Below are 16,131 nucleotides of genomic sequence, written 5' to 3' on the forward strand. Positions count from 1 at the left end.
GGTCTTGTGGTGATGTGATCTATTTATACAGCAGTGTTTCCTGATCAATCACCTTCAAGGGAATTAAGGGTCAACACAGTCCCCAAATTCTCCCTTTTAGCTGCGCTACATTTCCTTGTTTTAAAATTAGCTCAGGAAAACTGCTGGCGTATCAGCCTGCTCTCTATCTTTTTAAGATACGGTACCAGCTGTGTGACCCGTTTCCTGGATTAGGAGTTGATATTTTGAGCAAAGTTTATAAGTAAATTACTCCCAGAAGAATAAATCCCTGTGCAATGGTTTTGGATCTCCAAGCGCTTTGCCCAGTACTTACCACTAACGACCGGAACGCTACACGTGTTTACTTGCAGCCTGAGACTAATTCTTTCTCATTTTTCTTTCTTTCTTTCTTTCTTATCTTTGATAGATTCCAGCGACCGTCCACGCCCTTCCATGTCATGTTATCTCCAATTCCTTAATGTTCTGCTCAGTACAATACAATGCCATTCTCTTCTCGTTTGGGAACAAAGGCATATACAGATTTGTATCGCAAACTGTCCAAGCGATGAAATTTCCTAACAGCAAACACGAGTCATTAAAACTCGTTTTTGTTTCTTTTCTTCATTTACTACGGCTTATTTTAAGCATTGTCAGTTGTACAACAGTCACAGGCTTTTCCAATCAGTTATTAGTAACGAATCTATCGCACAAATCACATCAACACGACCACAAACCCAATTTTGTGAAATATCAATGGTGCGCTCATGTGAGCGCACTGCTCCATCTGTTCTTCAAATGGAGTGATTTAGAAACGGTTCCCAGTCGTAAAGCAACAAAGCAGTGCTCCGCAGTTCCAAAACGTTGCATTTGTTTAATAGGATTTAAACAATTTTCGCGTACTTTACTGATTGATGAAGGGCGGCTAAGCTCAATCTGAAGGGTCACTAACCTCTTATTGTAGACAAAAGGTATTTTGCCGTCCACTGATTTACATGTCTAGTAATTACCTCTTGACGTGCTCTGTAAAGTCGGCAGGAAAATTGAAAAGCTCGGTTCAACAGCAAACAAAGTGTAGTGGAGCATGCGAGTGATATCGTCCTTGTTTACGCAATTATTATCGATGAAAACCGCCGCAAACAATTACGCAGACAATTACCTAGCAGCTGGTTCATGGTTGAACTGGCAACAGACAAAAATTTAAACGAACAGCGCATTTTCGCAGATCAGAGCAATCGCTCAAGTGCCACTATTCATCAGTGGTGAAATTTTCTTTTGGAATGCTTCGAAGACGAGGTTCTGCCCCAGCCGTCGTATTACAACAACATTTCGAGGAATCAAGAGGGGTCGTCTCGAGAGCGGACCGCATCATCCTTCCTTTAGAAACGCAAAAATTGTCCAAGGCTAAACGGGGTAAGAAGGATTTCGCGGAACGGAGTTACAGCCCTCCACCACTAGTGCTGTCATGTCCGGACAGAAAGACGAACGAAGCGCGCTACAGTGGTGACTATGACAGCGCATCACCCAGATGTCCGAGTCCACCTGGATCGCCAAGCTCACCAGTGTTAAGCAAGAAACCATTGAAATATCGACCAAGGAGAAGAGAGAGCGAACCTTTTGTGGGCCAGCCACCCGCGTCACTGAATTCGCGCAACACGACATCGAGTACGTTACATAGGAGAAGCACTTCGTTTAGAGATTATAACATTGTTCTTCTCGGACAAGGAGGTGTTGGGAAATCGGGTAAGTCAATACCATGATGTTACTTGAGAAAGAGAGTAATGATAGCTTATACAAGAATGTTTATAAAAGCCCAGTCATCTATAATTGAGCCAACTTGATCCAAATAGCGTGACTTTAGTAAATAGTTCCTTCCTTTTCTTGGCTTATTGTCGCCTCGTGGTGTTCTTGAAAAGAAAAAAAAAAGGATCATTCCTTTCGCAGAATCTAGTTTTGCTTCGCTCCGACCTGTATTGTTTATTTAAGATAGAATAATAATTTCGGTTTTGCGAATTATTTAAATACCTGTGATCAGTTGTGAAAAGCTACGAAAACAAATTAAAGTCCAATTATGTGTCATTATTCAAAGCTCATGCAATTTTTTTTCGGGGATAAAAACGTCTTACGGTTAGCAAACACAAAAGTTGAATTTCTTATCTGTCGTTAAACAATGGAGTTTAGTTGAGGAAAAATTTATATTTCAACTCTTCTTCGAAAACATTTATATAACGCGGCACCTTTGAGAGTGTTATTTAATATTTTTATTTGTTTAGGTTAAGTTGATCATTTTAGGTATTGGTTCCATATCTTAACGTCGTTACGAGTGGTTAACCAAGCAACACGAAATTCTAAAAGCAGCAATTTTCGACTCTTCTTAATAATGAAAATGTAGTCATTAATACGGAGCCCCTTTACGCCGAAGTTCACTGAACGATCAGTGCGTAACTCAACGAGAGTAAAATCATAGTTACTTTGATGTTATCACGACTGAAGCTTCGGAACTGTGATAGAATATTTTAGTCTTTTAATTGATTAAGCATTTTAGTATTTGTGTTTGTCTTTTTTTAGTGGATGATTGTAAGTTAGTATTTCAGGGACATTACAGTCTGACTGCGGTAATCACTGATGCACCTCATAAATAAAGCGCACTAGTAAATGTTGGCGGCCACTTAGCTGCACAAGTAGTGCTTCGGGGCTTTGATCTCTCTAAGAATTCTTCACTTCTCCAGGAAAAAAAATCATAATCCGTTGGCACAATCCGATTGTTAAGGATAACCTATATAAATCCCATCTTCTAAGCCTAAAAATAGAAAAAAATAGATGACACAGAATCTTTAATTTAACGTCTCTGAAATGAGAAAGGTGAACTCAAAATTTAGTTTGGTTTAAAAGGAGCTTTCCGCTAAATTCGAAGTACAGTAGGACGCATGAGATGTAAAGAAGTGAAAATTCATTCAGCTACATCAGAAATGCTTGTAATCCTGTGTTATCTAATTCATTAAATCATAGTGTGCCCTTAAAATAACTTTTTCCTGAACAGACCATGTCCGCGCAGCGAACCTTAAACTTGGCAAGTACAACATTGTCCAGATTGGAAAGAATTTGTGCATGGTGCATTTAATTTACATGAGAATAAGATCTGATTATAAAAACCAACAGCCTACATACTCCATTTTCCTTTGTGCGTAATGAGTTTCAGATCAGTACAGCTTTAGTCGAGCTGATAACCCATTCCGCCATGGGGCCCCATGCTTGATAACACATCGTACCACAGGTTAACCAGATAAAATTGCTTTTGTGTTGCTATAAAAAGTCACAATTAAATTGCATTGCCGGGTCAGGTCCGGAGGGTAAAGAACTTAATCAGATTAGGTATTTAGTTTAGTCTGTTTAGCTCTTTTGATTCTCGATATAGCATGTGAATACTATCCTTTTGAAAAAAAAAAGAATTACTCACTCATGAAGTCCTGTAGCATAACATATGATACAAGTTTATACCGCTGCCGCCACAGAATGGCTCTATAGTTCATCCTTTAGGATGTTTTAGACCATAGCTGACCTCAGCTCAGCTAAAGAGAAGGGGGGAGGGGAGGGGAGGGGAGGGAGGGGAAGTGCTTCTAGACGGATCACATTTTCATGACTGGGTTGACTGCATTGGAGTTGCATATTAAATAGAGTTACTAGACAGGAGACGCACTTTTTCTGGAAAAGTGACCGAGATGGGGTTATTAACTGGCCGCAGAATAGACTGCTGTATAATTAGATAGGGTTTCTGAGAGGCCGGCGGTACATATCCAGCAAACTTGATCCAAGTATCCCCAAACCCCGCTCAGATCGTAACTTTATCATTGCACAAGTCTGAATGGGAGAAGGGTAAAGCCATCCCAGATTACTTTCGACACTCAGTTGAAAGATGTTCGAAAATAATTGTAATATTTGTTAATACAGTCTATGTTGTAGTAGCAGAAATGACATGTTACTTATCTACTTGTTCAATTCATTTTATGTACGCAGCATTGTTAGTGCGATTTACAACCGGACGATTTATCCACGAATACGACCCCACCCTTGGTAAGTTGTATATTTGTTTTTCTTTATTTTAATAGCATTGCTACAAAAGTTAACAGTTTTGAGATTGCATAACCAGATGGGCTGTTGGCGTGGGCACTCAAAATTGATGTCGTGTATACTTACACGTGTCCATCTCATCCCTTTTATGCGAGTCAACACTTACGCACTGTACTGTCATGGCAACCGCTGACTGCAGGGTGCAAAAAATGAATCACTATTCAGTAAATCCTTCCGCTTCGGGTAGGTTGATGACTGATTGGGTAGATCACATGGAATCAATGACGCAAAAAAAATTTTAAGATTTGCAGCTGCCTTTTCTAAAAACGTATGGGATTTCACCACATTTTGTTTGTTAGCGGTGATTAACCAACTCAGTCCTAATAATAACTCTCGGATTTCCTTATTACATTTAAGCGGATTAATAAATACCAAGAAAAGGAGACGACAAACTATTTCTTCAAAGTTTTTCAGTCTGGGAGGAAGGAATATTCTGACCACACTACAATTATGGAGAAATTTAAAGAAAGTAGTCGCTGTTGTTTGTTACGTTTTGTCTTCGAGGAGGTTTCTCCCACGCCTTCTTTTGGACATATTTTTGATCGGAATTTCCAATCTTTGCACTCTAAATCTTAAGTTTTGAAATCTACTGTAGACGTATGGTTTTCAGTTTTTACGAATAGGAACTAAGAATTTTTTGTTGGTCACTTGTCTAGATCCTAGCTCCAATCTTTTGTCTTCGGTTCCAATAACAATTCCGCGGAAATTTTTCCGTCAGTTTTGAGCGATTCTTGCTTCGTTTTGGTATAGGCCTTATCATACTCTCTTGCCCCAGATAGTTACATGGCAACAGTCAAAACCTCTACCCAGTCTCCATATATGTTTTTGGACCAGAAAAGCCGCTTAGAGTTTAGTTTATCGAACAGCACGGGAGAAATAGGAAAGAGTTCATGTTCTTAACAAAGTCACCAAACTAGCGATTCACTAGCCGTTAAGCTTCGATGCATAGATAAAATTGAAAATAAGTCATAAAGGCATGTTTTCTGTTTGTGGCAGAAATGACCTACGATATGTGTGCTGAAATAGATGAGGATCCGGCTATTTTACACATCACTGACACCGCAAGCACGGTGAGTTTTAATAGACGCTGCACTACATCCATGTCAGCAAACAAAAGATCACATTTCGCTTTGCCAAAAGAAATGTAGCTATAAAAATTGCGATGAAATACTTCTAAAACCATTATAATACATTTTAAAAAGGGCTAAAATAGGTTGGTGCATGGCGTTTCTACGTTAACATAACGTCATTATCAAAAAAACAAAAAACGATAAGTTTAAGAAGCTCTAAATACTAAAAATAACAACGTTAACAGGTACTGATTAAAATCGTTTCACAACAATAGAAGACTTAAAAACTAAACAAAATGCTTTGCACTTCTGGAATCCGCTTGCGCGTTCAACTTCGATTTAAGTTCTTTTTGATGAAAAGAGTTTCAGACACTGACTAAACAACCAAACCTGCTTTGACATTTCCTCAAAATCTTAAAAAGGCATTTATTAAGATCGTTATCCTTTAGTGAGATGTTTCCCTTTGCCGCATTCGTGTGTTCAGCAGCGCGTTAAAAAAATGGGAAGAAAGGAAGGAAAAGGTAAAAATGGTAAAAACAGGCTGATCTCATAGACATCACACGTGAATGGAATCAATTTAATCGTTATCCATGGTTCGTACAATCTTGAAAAGGTTTTGAATTTTATCAGGCCGAAGTAGACCATCTGTTTCTAAATCTGGTTCTGCCAAATATATTATACGGGCTGCCCGTATTTGGCGCTGTAAATTCCGAATTAACAACAATCCAATGTTTCTTAGATCGATGTTATAAGCGCAAGTATACATCCGACCACATTAATGTCTATGAATTGTTAGATCAACAAGACACACGTATCTTCAAGAATGTTTTTAATAATACAATACACCCTTTAAGAGCTATAATGCCAAAAAAGAAATCAACCAAGTACAATCTGAGGAAAGAGACAAGTCACCATCCTAAAATAAACACTGATAGGTTCAAAAACACATTTGTCAACCGCTTAATTTTTAAACATAATCTAGTCTTAAAATTTTTATCTTGACTTTCTCTGTAATTTATATATATATAGTTTCTTTTAATGGTGTAACATAGAATATGTGATTATTGATCTTATGCCTTAATAAAGATTCAGATTCAATTCAATTCAATTTCAATTTCAATTTTTACGGTCGTCTTGAAAAGTCCTTGAATTTGGTTAAGTCCTTGAAAAGTACTTGATTTCGTCAGTAGGTCATGAAAAGTCCTTGAAATTTAGCAACTTCTGTGCGCCTTATTGCTTTTCTGATAAATTAAACGGTTTTGCTATGGAAAATTTGTCCACTAGTAACTACCAAAATGCGAAAATGGTCGGTATAAAACGTGAGTGGTACATGAAGCAAAGTTGGATCTGTGCCTCAATTTCATGCGCAAGGCGTCCAATGTGGGGTAATCCGTCATGTGCTTTTGTTTTAAGGGGCAACAACAACAACAACAAGCCCTAATTCATCTCGAATTTAAAAATTGCAAAACGTAAACATGTAGTGGTTTGGCTATGTTTTGGCCGATAAATTTTTAAAAGTTGTACGGACCATGGTTATCAGTAATCACATATACTTACAAGGTAAACGAGATCAACTCAGCTACCAAAACAAATTTATAAAAATATCTTTTCATGAATCTTCTCTCGTTTTATCTTGAATTTAACTAATTTTTCTTACTTTGTTCTCGTTTATTTTGCTATTTGTTTATTCATAAGTCCATTTTTTTAATCTACTTCAGCGTTTTATTTCTAATTTAACTAATTTTTTTAACTTTGTTCTCATTTAGATTGTTATGTATTTATTTATAAGTCCATTTTTTTCTCTACTTCAGCATGAACCAGTCTATCTGAGCCAAAATGAGGGCTTCATCGTCGTTTACTCCATAGACGAACCGAGATCTTTTCAAACCGCCACGCAACTTATCAAGCTCATCCGGGAACTGAAGAAGCAGCGAGGTCAACAAACTGCCATTGTTCTAGTTGGAAACAAAGTAGACCTGAGCCACTCTCGGTCGGTGTCCAAACAGGAAGCTTTAGAGTTTGCTTCGGAATACGAATGTTTCTTCCACGAGGCTTCAGCTGCTAACGATATAAACGTGAAAGTTGCTTTCCACGACGCCGTCAGGCAGTTGCGGATGATTCAGTTGAACAAGAAGGCAAATGGACCGATGAATTCGATCAAGAACTTCTTCTCGCGCTGAGAAAACTACGATGAAGAGTCATTATTTTCTGGGGGAAATTCAAGCTGTAAAAAAAATTAGGACGAGAGGAAAGAGGCTCTTTTGACTATGTTGTGCTGCTTTCCTTCAGTAAATTCGCCTGCTTTCTAAGGAACAGTCTTAATTCATCCCCTGGGTGGGGGAAAGTCGGAGGATTTTGGGGGAGGGGAGGGAAACAGTCGTCGCTTATAGAGTATAAAGTGGGGACTGTAGAAAACTTACAGTCAAATTCCCTTGGGGAATCAGTTAACTTTCATTGTCACACAACCAAAATCCTCCAAATTCCCCCACCCCTCAGGAATAATGAAGACCGGTCCCTAAATTAGTCTCGATGCTTCGTCTTGAAAAGTTCCCTAAAGTACAGATGCTGGAAGGGCGAAGCAAAGGTCCATCCAAAATGGATGCTTTTGCAGAAGAATAATTACTGTCTCGGTTGTTTTAAACTGGCTACAAAGCTATTGCCTTCCCAAATGCGCTATGCTCCCATCCTGAAGACATCCTAAAGCGTTACTCATAGACATAGAATAGCGTTTTTATACATTCAGGTATGGAGGACCAAAATGGTATGATTCTTTTCTCTGTGTGAGGAAAATTCATTCCAAAAATCTTTGATTAGGCTTATAAAGTTAGTCGTACCATGATTTTAAGGTATGGACTCAGAATTCTCTCACTCACTCATTCACGCACTTAGTCCATTCTGATCTGTTAGACATTTAATTTATGAATTAAACGTGGGTCAAACGCGTTATCCCCTATCTCTTCTATTAGTTTTGGTTCTATTCCCAAAACCCTTTTGTAATACACACACGCGCAGGCCTGTTATCTTCTCGTTTTCCCCTTTTACATACCTAATGCAAAGATGTGTGCCGCCAGTTGTTCGCATGCTTGATGTAAAGTAAATTAAGTAAATGCTCCACAAAAGTGCCAGTTTTTATGGTCAATTTTTTTTATAAAAGGCAAGATCAGCAATCGTGACTTTTTTGTAGACCTGTTTTCTGAGAAGTCTGCTCGCGAAATTGAACTCTTTACCGTTAAACAACTTCATATTAAAACACGCGAACTCCGCCAGAAAAACTTGATAGTTCCGGTTCAAATTTCCCAACCCATCCAGGCAAGGTTCAAATTCTCCATTCCGTGGGCATGAACAACAGTCAAATGCCCTGCCCAGAGGGATTTTGAAGCTTGAATTGAACGGCGCATAACTACCACTTTTTATAGGTACGGGGCTTTACTGCGAGCGAGCTTCGCGCGTGCTTCGAGCTCCGCTATAAGAATCATACATGTGCTCTTTTTACAGTCGTAAAGTGGCTGAATAGTAACGAAATTGTCGACACTGATGCAGATTGAAAAACATCGGCACATTGTTAACTCGAAATGCCGATGAAAAAAAAAAAGAAAAGAAAAAAGAACGATATACCGGGGAGTTACGCTTGAACAATAAACATAAAATGCTGTTGAAGAAAAAATGAGTTTGTGTTGATATTTCAACACTGTTTGCATCTCTCCGCTGAACTTCCTATTTCGTTTCATATTTGAACGAAATTTAACGAAGACTTTGGTGTCCATTATTCTGGCTTTTGAGTTATAAAACTGACTTGAATTACAAATAATTTCCAAAATTGATATTCATGTTTGCACTCAACCTTGCCCGTGAAAAGAGCTTACGAACTAAAAGAACTGTGAGCGTCTTTTTGTAGCGTCTATGGGGTCAAGGAAAAGGTAATTTCGAGCCATCTATCTTGGATATTGTCTGTTCTGCCCAAGGTCGGGGAGTGTTTGCTGTGCTGGATCAATTGCTAGTAGTTCAGATGTCATGTCGTGGATTCACACTCATGACTTTCTCACGATCTTTCTTTAGGTAAATATAAATTAAAATGTAGTCTTCATTTTCATCGTTTTGGCCCTTGTAAAAGCGTTCACGTAATCAAATGTCAGAAGGAAGAGCGTAATGCACACAGTACAGTGTGGGACAAATTCTCAGTGGCGGCCGCCATGACAGCCCTACTTGAACGTCACTTAAGAAACGCAAGAACTTTAGTACTTTTACTGTTAGAGTACTAGTCGCTAGTTTACCTTTTCTCTTTTCATTCCTATACATATTTTTCAGCTAGCTTTTACAATTATTGTGTGTTGAACTTAATTGTGTTTCAAATGCACTTGTTATAAACTCCTTTTTTTTTCGCCCATCGATTCGTTCCCATCTTTCATACAGAGACCGTGAGGGCGCCGTACTTGATTTTCTTTATTTTTTCAGGAAACCTTACAAAATACTCAATAATAACCTGCCATATACCTGCTTCTAAATAAAAAAGAAGTCGCTGTACTCTTCGTCATTTAATCCATATATACTACAGAAATTAGGCTCAACTCTGACAGCTGTACAAGGCAATACTGAATAGACAGGCCTTTACCTGTAATCTTTGTCTGTTGCTCTTTCTCACCATTTGGAATGTAAAGGCGCAATCTACATTTATCTTAAAACATTGATATCTTGTCCATGTATGTAACTGAATTGAGTGTTTGATCTTCGAATATTATTAAATACTATGGAAAGAGTTCCATGATCCATATAACCCCATACATTAATCATGCATTCCATTTCATAAAGACTAAATATAAAGGTTCCTTTGGAACATTCTACGCACAATTAATGTATGGGGTTATATGGAACTCTTGCCAATATACACTATTACCATGCATTCTTTGTTTTGGAGTGTGTGATGTTTGTATAGTAGTGTGTATGTTTGTTAGTATGTTAATATGTTTGCTAACCTCCCGGTTAGCTCATTGGATAGAGCGCTGGACTGTTGAGCGGGAGGTCGAGGGTTCGAGCCCCGGCCGGACCAACACTCAGGGTCTTAAAATAATTGAGGAGAATATGCTACCTTTCTATAACATCAAGAAATAGTTAGATATTCTAGTCTTCTCGGATAGGGACGAATAAATGGAGGTCCCGTCTCCTGCAGGGTTAGGGGTAGGAGACGTTAATTTCCCACTCACGAGATTACTGTGTGATGGATGTCCTCCCCTGGGGTGGGATGGGTGGGTTAGGACAGCAGGTCCACATCAGCTATTACAGCTGCCAATTAATCAACCTGCTTAAACAAATAAATGAATGAATAAATGAATGAATCCTGTACCACACCCCTGCACCTCTGCTATATTTTATTTAATTTGATCCAACTCCCGGCCCTGTCCGATGATATAGCTATAGCTGCTTAATTATTTTACCGATACCTTCTTACAATAATAATAGTAATAATAATAATTAATGATCTGATAGAGGGTGCATGAAAGTTGTTGTTATTAGTGCATTATACTCAAACTGGTAAATTTTATGTTTTTTCTCCTTTGCGAGAATTGTCTTTCTACATCAAATTTTGGGGCTCTAGGCAAAGTTTTCTCTCTCTCTCTACGAGTATTGATTTCTATATATAAAGAGTGTTCCTAAAAAAGGGTTCATGGATGCTTGTTTTGTTCACCCAAATATAGACATTTATGTACTCACATCAACTTTATCTTTTGCTGTTAAGACAAGTATAATATGAAACAACTCGGAAATCAAGAAGTGAAGAGAGGAAAGAAAAAGAATAATATCCACCTAGGTTGGTTTCTATATTTGTAATGGATTAAATCACCTCAGCCAATAAATTTGGTAAATTAAAAACAAACTTAAGTTTGAAATGAAGCGATACTATCGGTGGCAATATTGGTATCAAAGTATCATGGCAACAGTAAGCTTTTCAAATACCTTTGTACTTCTAAGATAAATGGCCAAAAGTCAAAGTTTGCTGAATGTAGGTTATTCCCAGTTAACAAATTTCTCTTTCGAATGCTAATTAAGTTATAATAATAGAACATCCTAATGCATTTATTCGATAAGACTACGGGACATAACATCTGTCGGCGGAAAATGTGGTGGCTCTGAAAATGAGTCTTTCGATCCCGACATTTACCGCTTTATTATTTAGAATAAAAAGAATTCAGTTAAGTAAGTTTCACAACAAATTCGTCTCTTTTTTTTTTTTTCCATAGGACAGCGTGACAGTGAAGAATATGAGAACACCTCGAAATGAAGAAAGTCAGGGAAGAAAGGAAATACATGAAAACTTCTGACAAGGTTAGATCATTGGCTCTAAAAAATTAACAATCTAGGCCATGATATTCGTCTACATTGAACGATTTAACCTGGATTTAGCGAATGCATGATTGCAATTCGAAAGTAACTCAGTCGATAACGAAGAAAACTGCAAACTGCGCGCTGCAAACTGAAAAACTGATTTCTCTGATCTCTTTCTGATTGAGGTGGCTTTCAGTTATTTTCGGAAGTGTTCGTTTTATGAACTAATTTTATCATGTGCATGAACACTTTTTATCGGTTTTACCAGTTTCAAAGGAATACCTTTTCATTAGAGAGATTAAGCTCCACGTATTTTTTCCCGCGAACCGCAGAGAGGCTCACGTGGCCTGACATTTCCCGCGTTTGCCGTTTACCGGCCGCCGTTTCTACTCGAGGAGGACATTTTTCCCGTTTGTAGGGAACGCGAAAACGTGAGTATTTGAAGCCCATTTTTACCGACTATTTCTACATTTTCATCGCTTGCTTTTATAGCTAAGCTTCGTTTATCATCTTACTTCTATATGAACTGCTTGTAAAGCAGGCCCAGGAGCTTATCCACGACCTTGGCTTTGTCAACAACTATATTTATCTTATGGTTATCAGAGGTTCTGAGCATATCAAAACACCAGTAACTACGTGCGTAAATCTTGCGATTTAATTAGCTAAGAGAGAATTCAAACCCTGGAGTTTTTTTGGGTTCAAAATGGGAACAAACGAAACGGAAGGTTAAACCTACCAAACGGCTGAAGTCAGTATCTTTGATGGAGAATTTTTCAAGTGCGTCGGAAAATTAACAAGAAAACTAACAATTTTTTTAAAATTCCTGCTCGCATCAAAAAAGTTGGCTTCACACCAAGGATATGGATTACCGCATTTTTTTAACCTCCAAATACCTATACGTTGGCCACGATTAGCCGAAGATTTTGATTTTATTCGAATGTATTAGTTTAGAAAGGTAATCTTTATTCAAAAGTAAAGTGATAATTAAAAGGAAAAGGAGTCACCGAACTTAATTATTGACTGAGCAATTATAAAAGATACTAGGCCGACAAATGCATGTTCTTGCAAAAAAAATCCTGTGGCATGATATGCCAGGATGATGGTAATTTATAAGATGTTAAAGAAGGATTTCATTTAAATTTTGGTAAACCTGAAGCCTGAATGTTTATATGCAAAGGATTTTATATTTCTCAAACTAAGTTATATAATTTTCTTTTTTTATCTCCTGTAAGTCTATTACTTCCTTTGAAACAGCTCCTGAAACTCTATTAATGAATGTCTCATTCCTTGAGGCCGAAAAAAAAAAAATTAAACCGCATGCGCCTATAATTATTATTTCTAAATTTTAAAAGCAATTTGAAAAACAAAGTTTGAATAATTTCTACTTTGTTTTTAGCCCTATGAGATCACGTCAAAAATATCAAGATCAGTTGATGATAAATTCTAGAGGCAATTTGAGAAACAAAAATCAATTTAACATTTAGTTAAAGTGTAAACAGTGTGCTTGAAGTACTTAGGCTCGAAGATTTTTATTAAATCATGACAAAAAAAGGTTATATACAACTTGATATCGGATTTGTTTTGCCGTTATAATTCATTTAGCCACACGGGGTTTTATTTTGAGTAAAATTATTTTAATTTGACTTGCGCTTATTGGCCACCGTACCTTCCAATTACAAAGAAGACATTATAGCTACTAATTTCCAACCACAAAATTTTCCAAAATAATTAAATATTTAAACAGACAATGTGTCGAAGGTATCATTGTAAACTAATCTTTTTATCCTATAAATGCTAAGAAATCACAATGTCTACAGCTTTAAATCCATATCTGATGTAAAAGAAGACATTACAGCTGGTAATTTCCGACAACATTTTTCAGGGTTAGACACTATCATAGCAAGAACCTTTATAAAACATTGGAGTACTGAAAATTCAGTTTACGACCCAACGAGTTCGAAATATTTCCCTAATATACAAATATTCTACTTTACGCTCGGAACTAAAAAAGTAACATGATTGGCGACGATGCTATTCTAATTTAATCGGCTCCATGAGGGAGGTTCATAAACATAGTTGACGGTAATTAGGAGTTGTTTTCATCAACTTGGTTTCCAGTAACATCAAAATCGTTCTCAGCGGTGTGTCAATGGTGGTGTGTTGGCCGCTTGATATTTTTCAACTGTCTGGATGATCTACGAGTGCAAAATTTAAACAAAATAATTTTTCGTTAAAAGTAAGTTAGAGAGCTAAAAAACAATTTTTCTTTTCACATATTTATTATCAAAGAATGCTATAAAAAGACCACAAAAAGGCTTGACTCAGGTGAAAAAACTGCATCATAATTTGTAAAATGAAATTGTATGGCATAAAACTGCTAAAATGTCACAGATTTTAGATAGTTTAGTGTCTTACCGTGACACAAAGTAACTCGTTGTTTTCTTCTGGATGCCGTCGAATGTGATGGCGACAAGCATCCTCGTTTATTGAGTTCCTCTTCTCGATCTGCTCTTTGCAATTGGTGAGAATTGTTGTCTGACATCTTCTGTCTTTGATGGAGCGTTTCTTCCCAACGCAGAATTTTTTAAGAAGTACCAGGGCCAGTATGGCGGCCACGATAGTAATTTTACAAGTGGTTGATGTTTCGACGTCGCAATTAAACTCCATTGCGAAAGAAAAGTGAAGCTCAAATGAGCTTGTACCTACACAATGATTGGTTTCACGCAACGACGTCTGAGCATATAGGTAGCTAGACGTTCCTGGTGTAGTTAAACCTAAAAATCAAAGTTCATTTCCTTGTTCTACCACCTGCTTGGCATGCACTATCAAGATCACCTTATTTGGTAAAAATAATTATTGTTAATGTTTAAATTTTAATAGCAGCCTCATTTAATTTTAATTGAATGATGGTGGTTATCAAAACTATAAAGGTTAGATGAAGCCAAAACGAAAAACGCTTTGCCAAATAGTGCATTTCATAATCTTTTCATTTATATATAGTCTCCGTTGGTTGTGTTTCAAATAGCCCGTTGACTTTACTTTCGCGAAGGGGAACCATGACATCTTAGTTTCCCATTTTGTCGCTAATTAGCATATGTGTTTGTAAATCAACAACCACGGGATGTTGATTTACAAAGAGGTTTGGCACATGCACAAAGAAAATAGTAATAAAGATTTTCAGTGCAGTCCCAAATAATACTTTATTTTGACAATTTTATCCTCAAAAGATAAAGAATAACTGAAAAAGGTATGAGATTCAATTCCTTCCCATTCGGTCAATTTGTGGAACATGCAAATTGGTTACGTGGAGGGGTGCAGTTTTTCTCACTTTCGTTCTGTTCCGCTCCAGATGTTCCAGTCGCATAAGTGATTCATAGATGTTTTTAAAATATATTCTCCGTTTATTGTGATGCACAATAAATGTATCACACCTTTTGCTGTTCATTACGAGAAAAGAGACAAAAAAAAAAAACCATCATTTCCGCGTAAACCAGATTTAATAGAGATTTTTGTATTTGATCAGCATTCAATAACAATTTTGGGTACTCTTATACGTCATTCTTCAAATAAAAGAAACATACATTTTCATTTGCGCTAACATTCGAGTCATTCAAACCATCGATATCTTGAAAGTCAACAGCTTTAAATCAGTATCTGATGTAAAAGAAGACATTACAGCTGGTAATTTCCAACCATAACATTTTTTCCAAAAGTTAAATATTCAAAAAGATAAGGACGGTCTCAGGCAAGGTTAGACAATATCATAGCAAGAACCTTTGTAAAACATTGGAGTACTGAAAATTTAGTTAACGACCCAAAGAGTTCGAAATATTTCCCTAATATACAAAAATATTCTACGTTACTCTCGGAACTAAAAATGTAACATGATTGGCGACGATGCTATTCTAATTTAATCACCATTAATACAGGGGGTTCATAAACATAGTCGAGGGTACTTAGGAGTTGTCTTCATCAACTTGGTTCACATCAGAATCGTTCTCAGCGGTGACAATGTTGGCCGCTTGATATTTTACAACTGTCTGGATGATCTACGAGTGCAACATTTAAACAAGATAATTTTTCGTTAAAAGTAAGCTAGAGAGCTAAAGAACAATTTTTCTTTTCACACATTTTTTCTTAAAGAATGCTATAAAAAACAACAAAAAGGCTTGACACAGGTGAAAAAACTGCATCATAATTAGTAAAATGAAATTGTATGGCATAAAACTGCTAAAATGTCACAGATTTTAGATAGTTTAATGTCTTACCGTAACACAAAGTAACTCGTTGTTTTCTTCTGAATGCCGTCGAATGTGATGGCGACAAGCATCCTTGTTAATTGAGTTCCTCTTCTCGATCTGCTCTTTTGCAATTGGTGACATATTGGAGCGTCAAATTGTTGTCTGACACCTTCTGTCTTTGATAGGGCGTTTCTTCCCAACGCAGAATTTTTTAAGAAGTACCAGGGCCAGTATGGCGGCCACGATAGCAATATTAGAAGTGGTTGATGTTTCGACGTCGCAGTCAAACTCCATTGCGAAAGAAGAGTGACGGCTCAAATGAGCTTCTATCTACACAATGATTGGTTTCACGCGTCGAAGTCTGAGCATAGAGGCAGCTAAACGTTCCTGGGGTAGTT

At 37.2% G+C, this 16,131-nt stretch overlaps 2 protein-coding genes across 2 annotated transcripts; one reads left to right on the forward strand and one right to left on the reverse strand.

The window, feature by feature from the left end:
• Nucleotides 1–146: 146 nt before the first annotated feature.
• On the forward strand, nucleotides 147–8,120 carry LOC111330586 (ras-related protein Rap-2c). The gene is made up of 4 exons (XM_022935460.2): nucleotides 147–1,719; nucleotides 3,991–4,047; nucleotides 5,101–5,174; nucleotides 6,986–8,120. Exons 1-4 carry the CDS (start codon nucleotides 1,257–1,259, stop codon nucleotides 7,352–7,354), a joined length of 963 nt encoding a protein of 320 aa, XP_022791195.1. The 5' UTR covers nucleotides 147–1,256; the 3' UTR covers nucleotides 7,355–8,120.
• Nucleotides 8,121–13,020: 4,900 nt separating this feature from the next.
• Nucleotides 13,021–14,330, reverse strand: LOC148727357 (uncharacterized). The gene is made up of 2 exons (XM_088728525.1): nucleotides 13,908–14,330; nucleotides 13,021–13,687 (listed from the first exon to the last, which is right to left on the reverse strand). The coding sequence occupies exons 1-2, from the start codon at nucleotides 14,157–14,159 to the stop codon at nucleotides 13,628–13,630; spliced, it is 312 nt and encodes a 103-aa protein (XP_088584651.1). The 5' UTR covers nucleotides 14,160–14,330; the 3' UTR covers nucleotides 13,021–13,627.
• Nucleotides 14,331–16,131: the final 1,801 nt, after the last annotated feature.

Source organism: Stylophora pistillata, chromosome 7, assembly GCF_964205215.1.
Source record: "Stylophora pistillata chromosome 7, jaStyPist1.2, whole genome shotgun sequence".
In the NCBI taxonomy this organism is placed as follows: domain Eukaryota; kingdom Metazoa; phylum Cnidaria; class Anthozoa; order Scleractinia; family Pocilloporidae; genus Stylophora; species Stylophora pistillata.

What these genes read in the sequence shown, in the direction of transcription:
- LOC111330586 (XM_022935460.2), top strand. Translation starts at nt 1,257, where the DNA reads ATGCTTCGAAGACGAGGTTCTGCCCCAGCCGTCGTATTACAACAACAT. An exon ending in AGGAGGTGTTGGGAAATCGG is followed by an intron (nt 1,720 to 3,990) that starts GTAAGTCAATAC and finishes TTATGTACGCAG; the next exon opens with CATTGTTAGTGCGATTTACA. An exon ending in TCACTGACACCGCAAGCACG is followed by an intron (nt 5,175 to 6,985) that starts GTGAGTTTTAAT and finishes TCTCTACTTCAG; the next exon opens with CATGAACCAGTCTATCTGAG.
- LOC148727357 (XM_088728525.1), bottom strand. Translation starts at nt 14,159, where the DNA reads ATGGAGTTTAATTGCGACGTCGAAACATCAACCACTTGTAAAATTACT. An exon ending in ACGAGTTACTTTGTGTCACG is followed by an intron (nt 13,688 to 13,907) that starts GTAAGACACTAA and finishes TTGCACTCGTAG; the next exon opens with ATCATCCAGACAGTTGAAAA.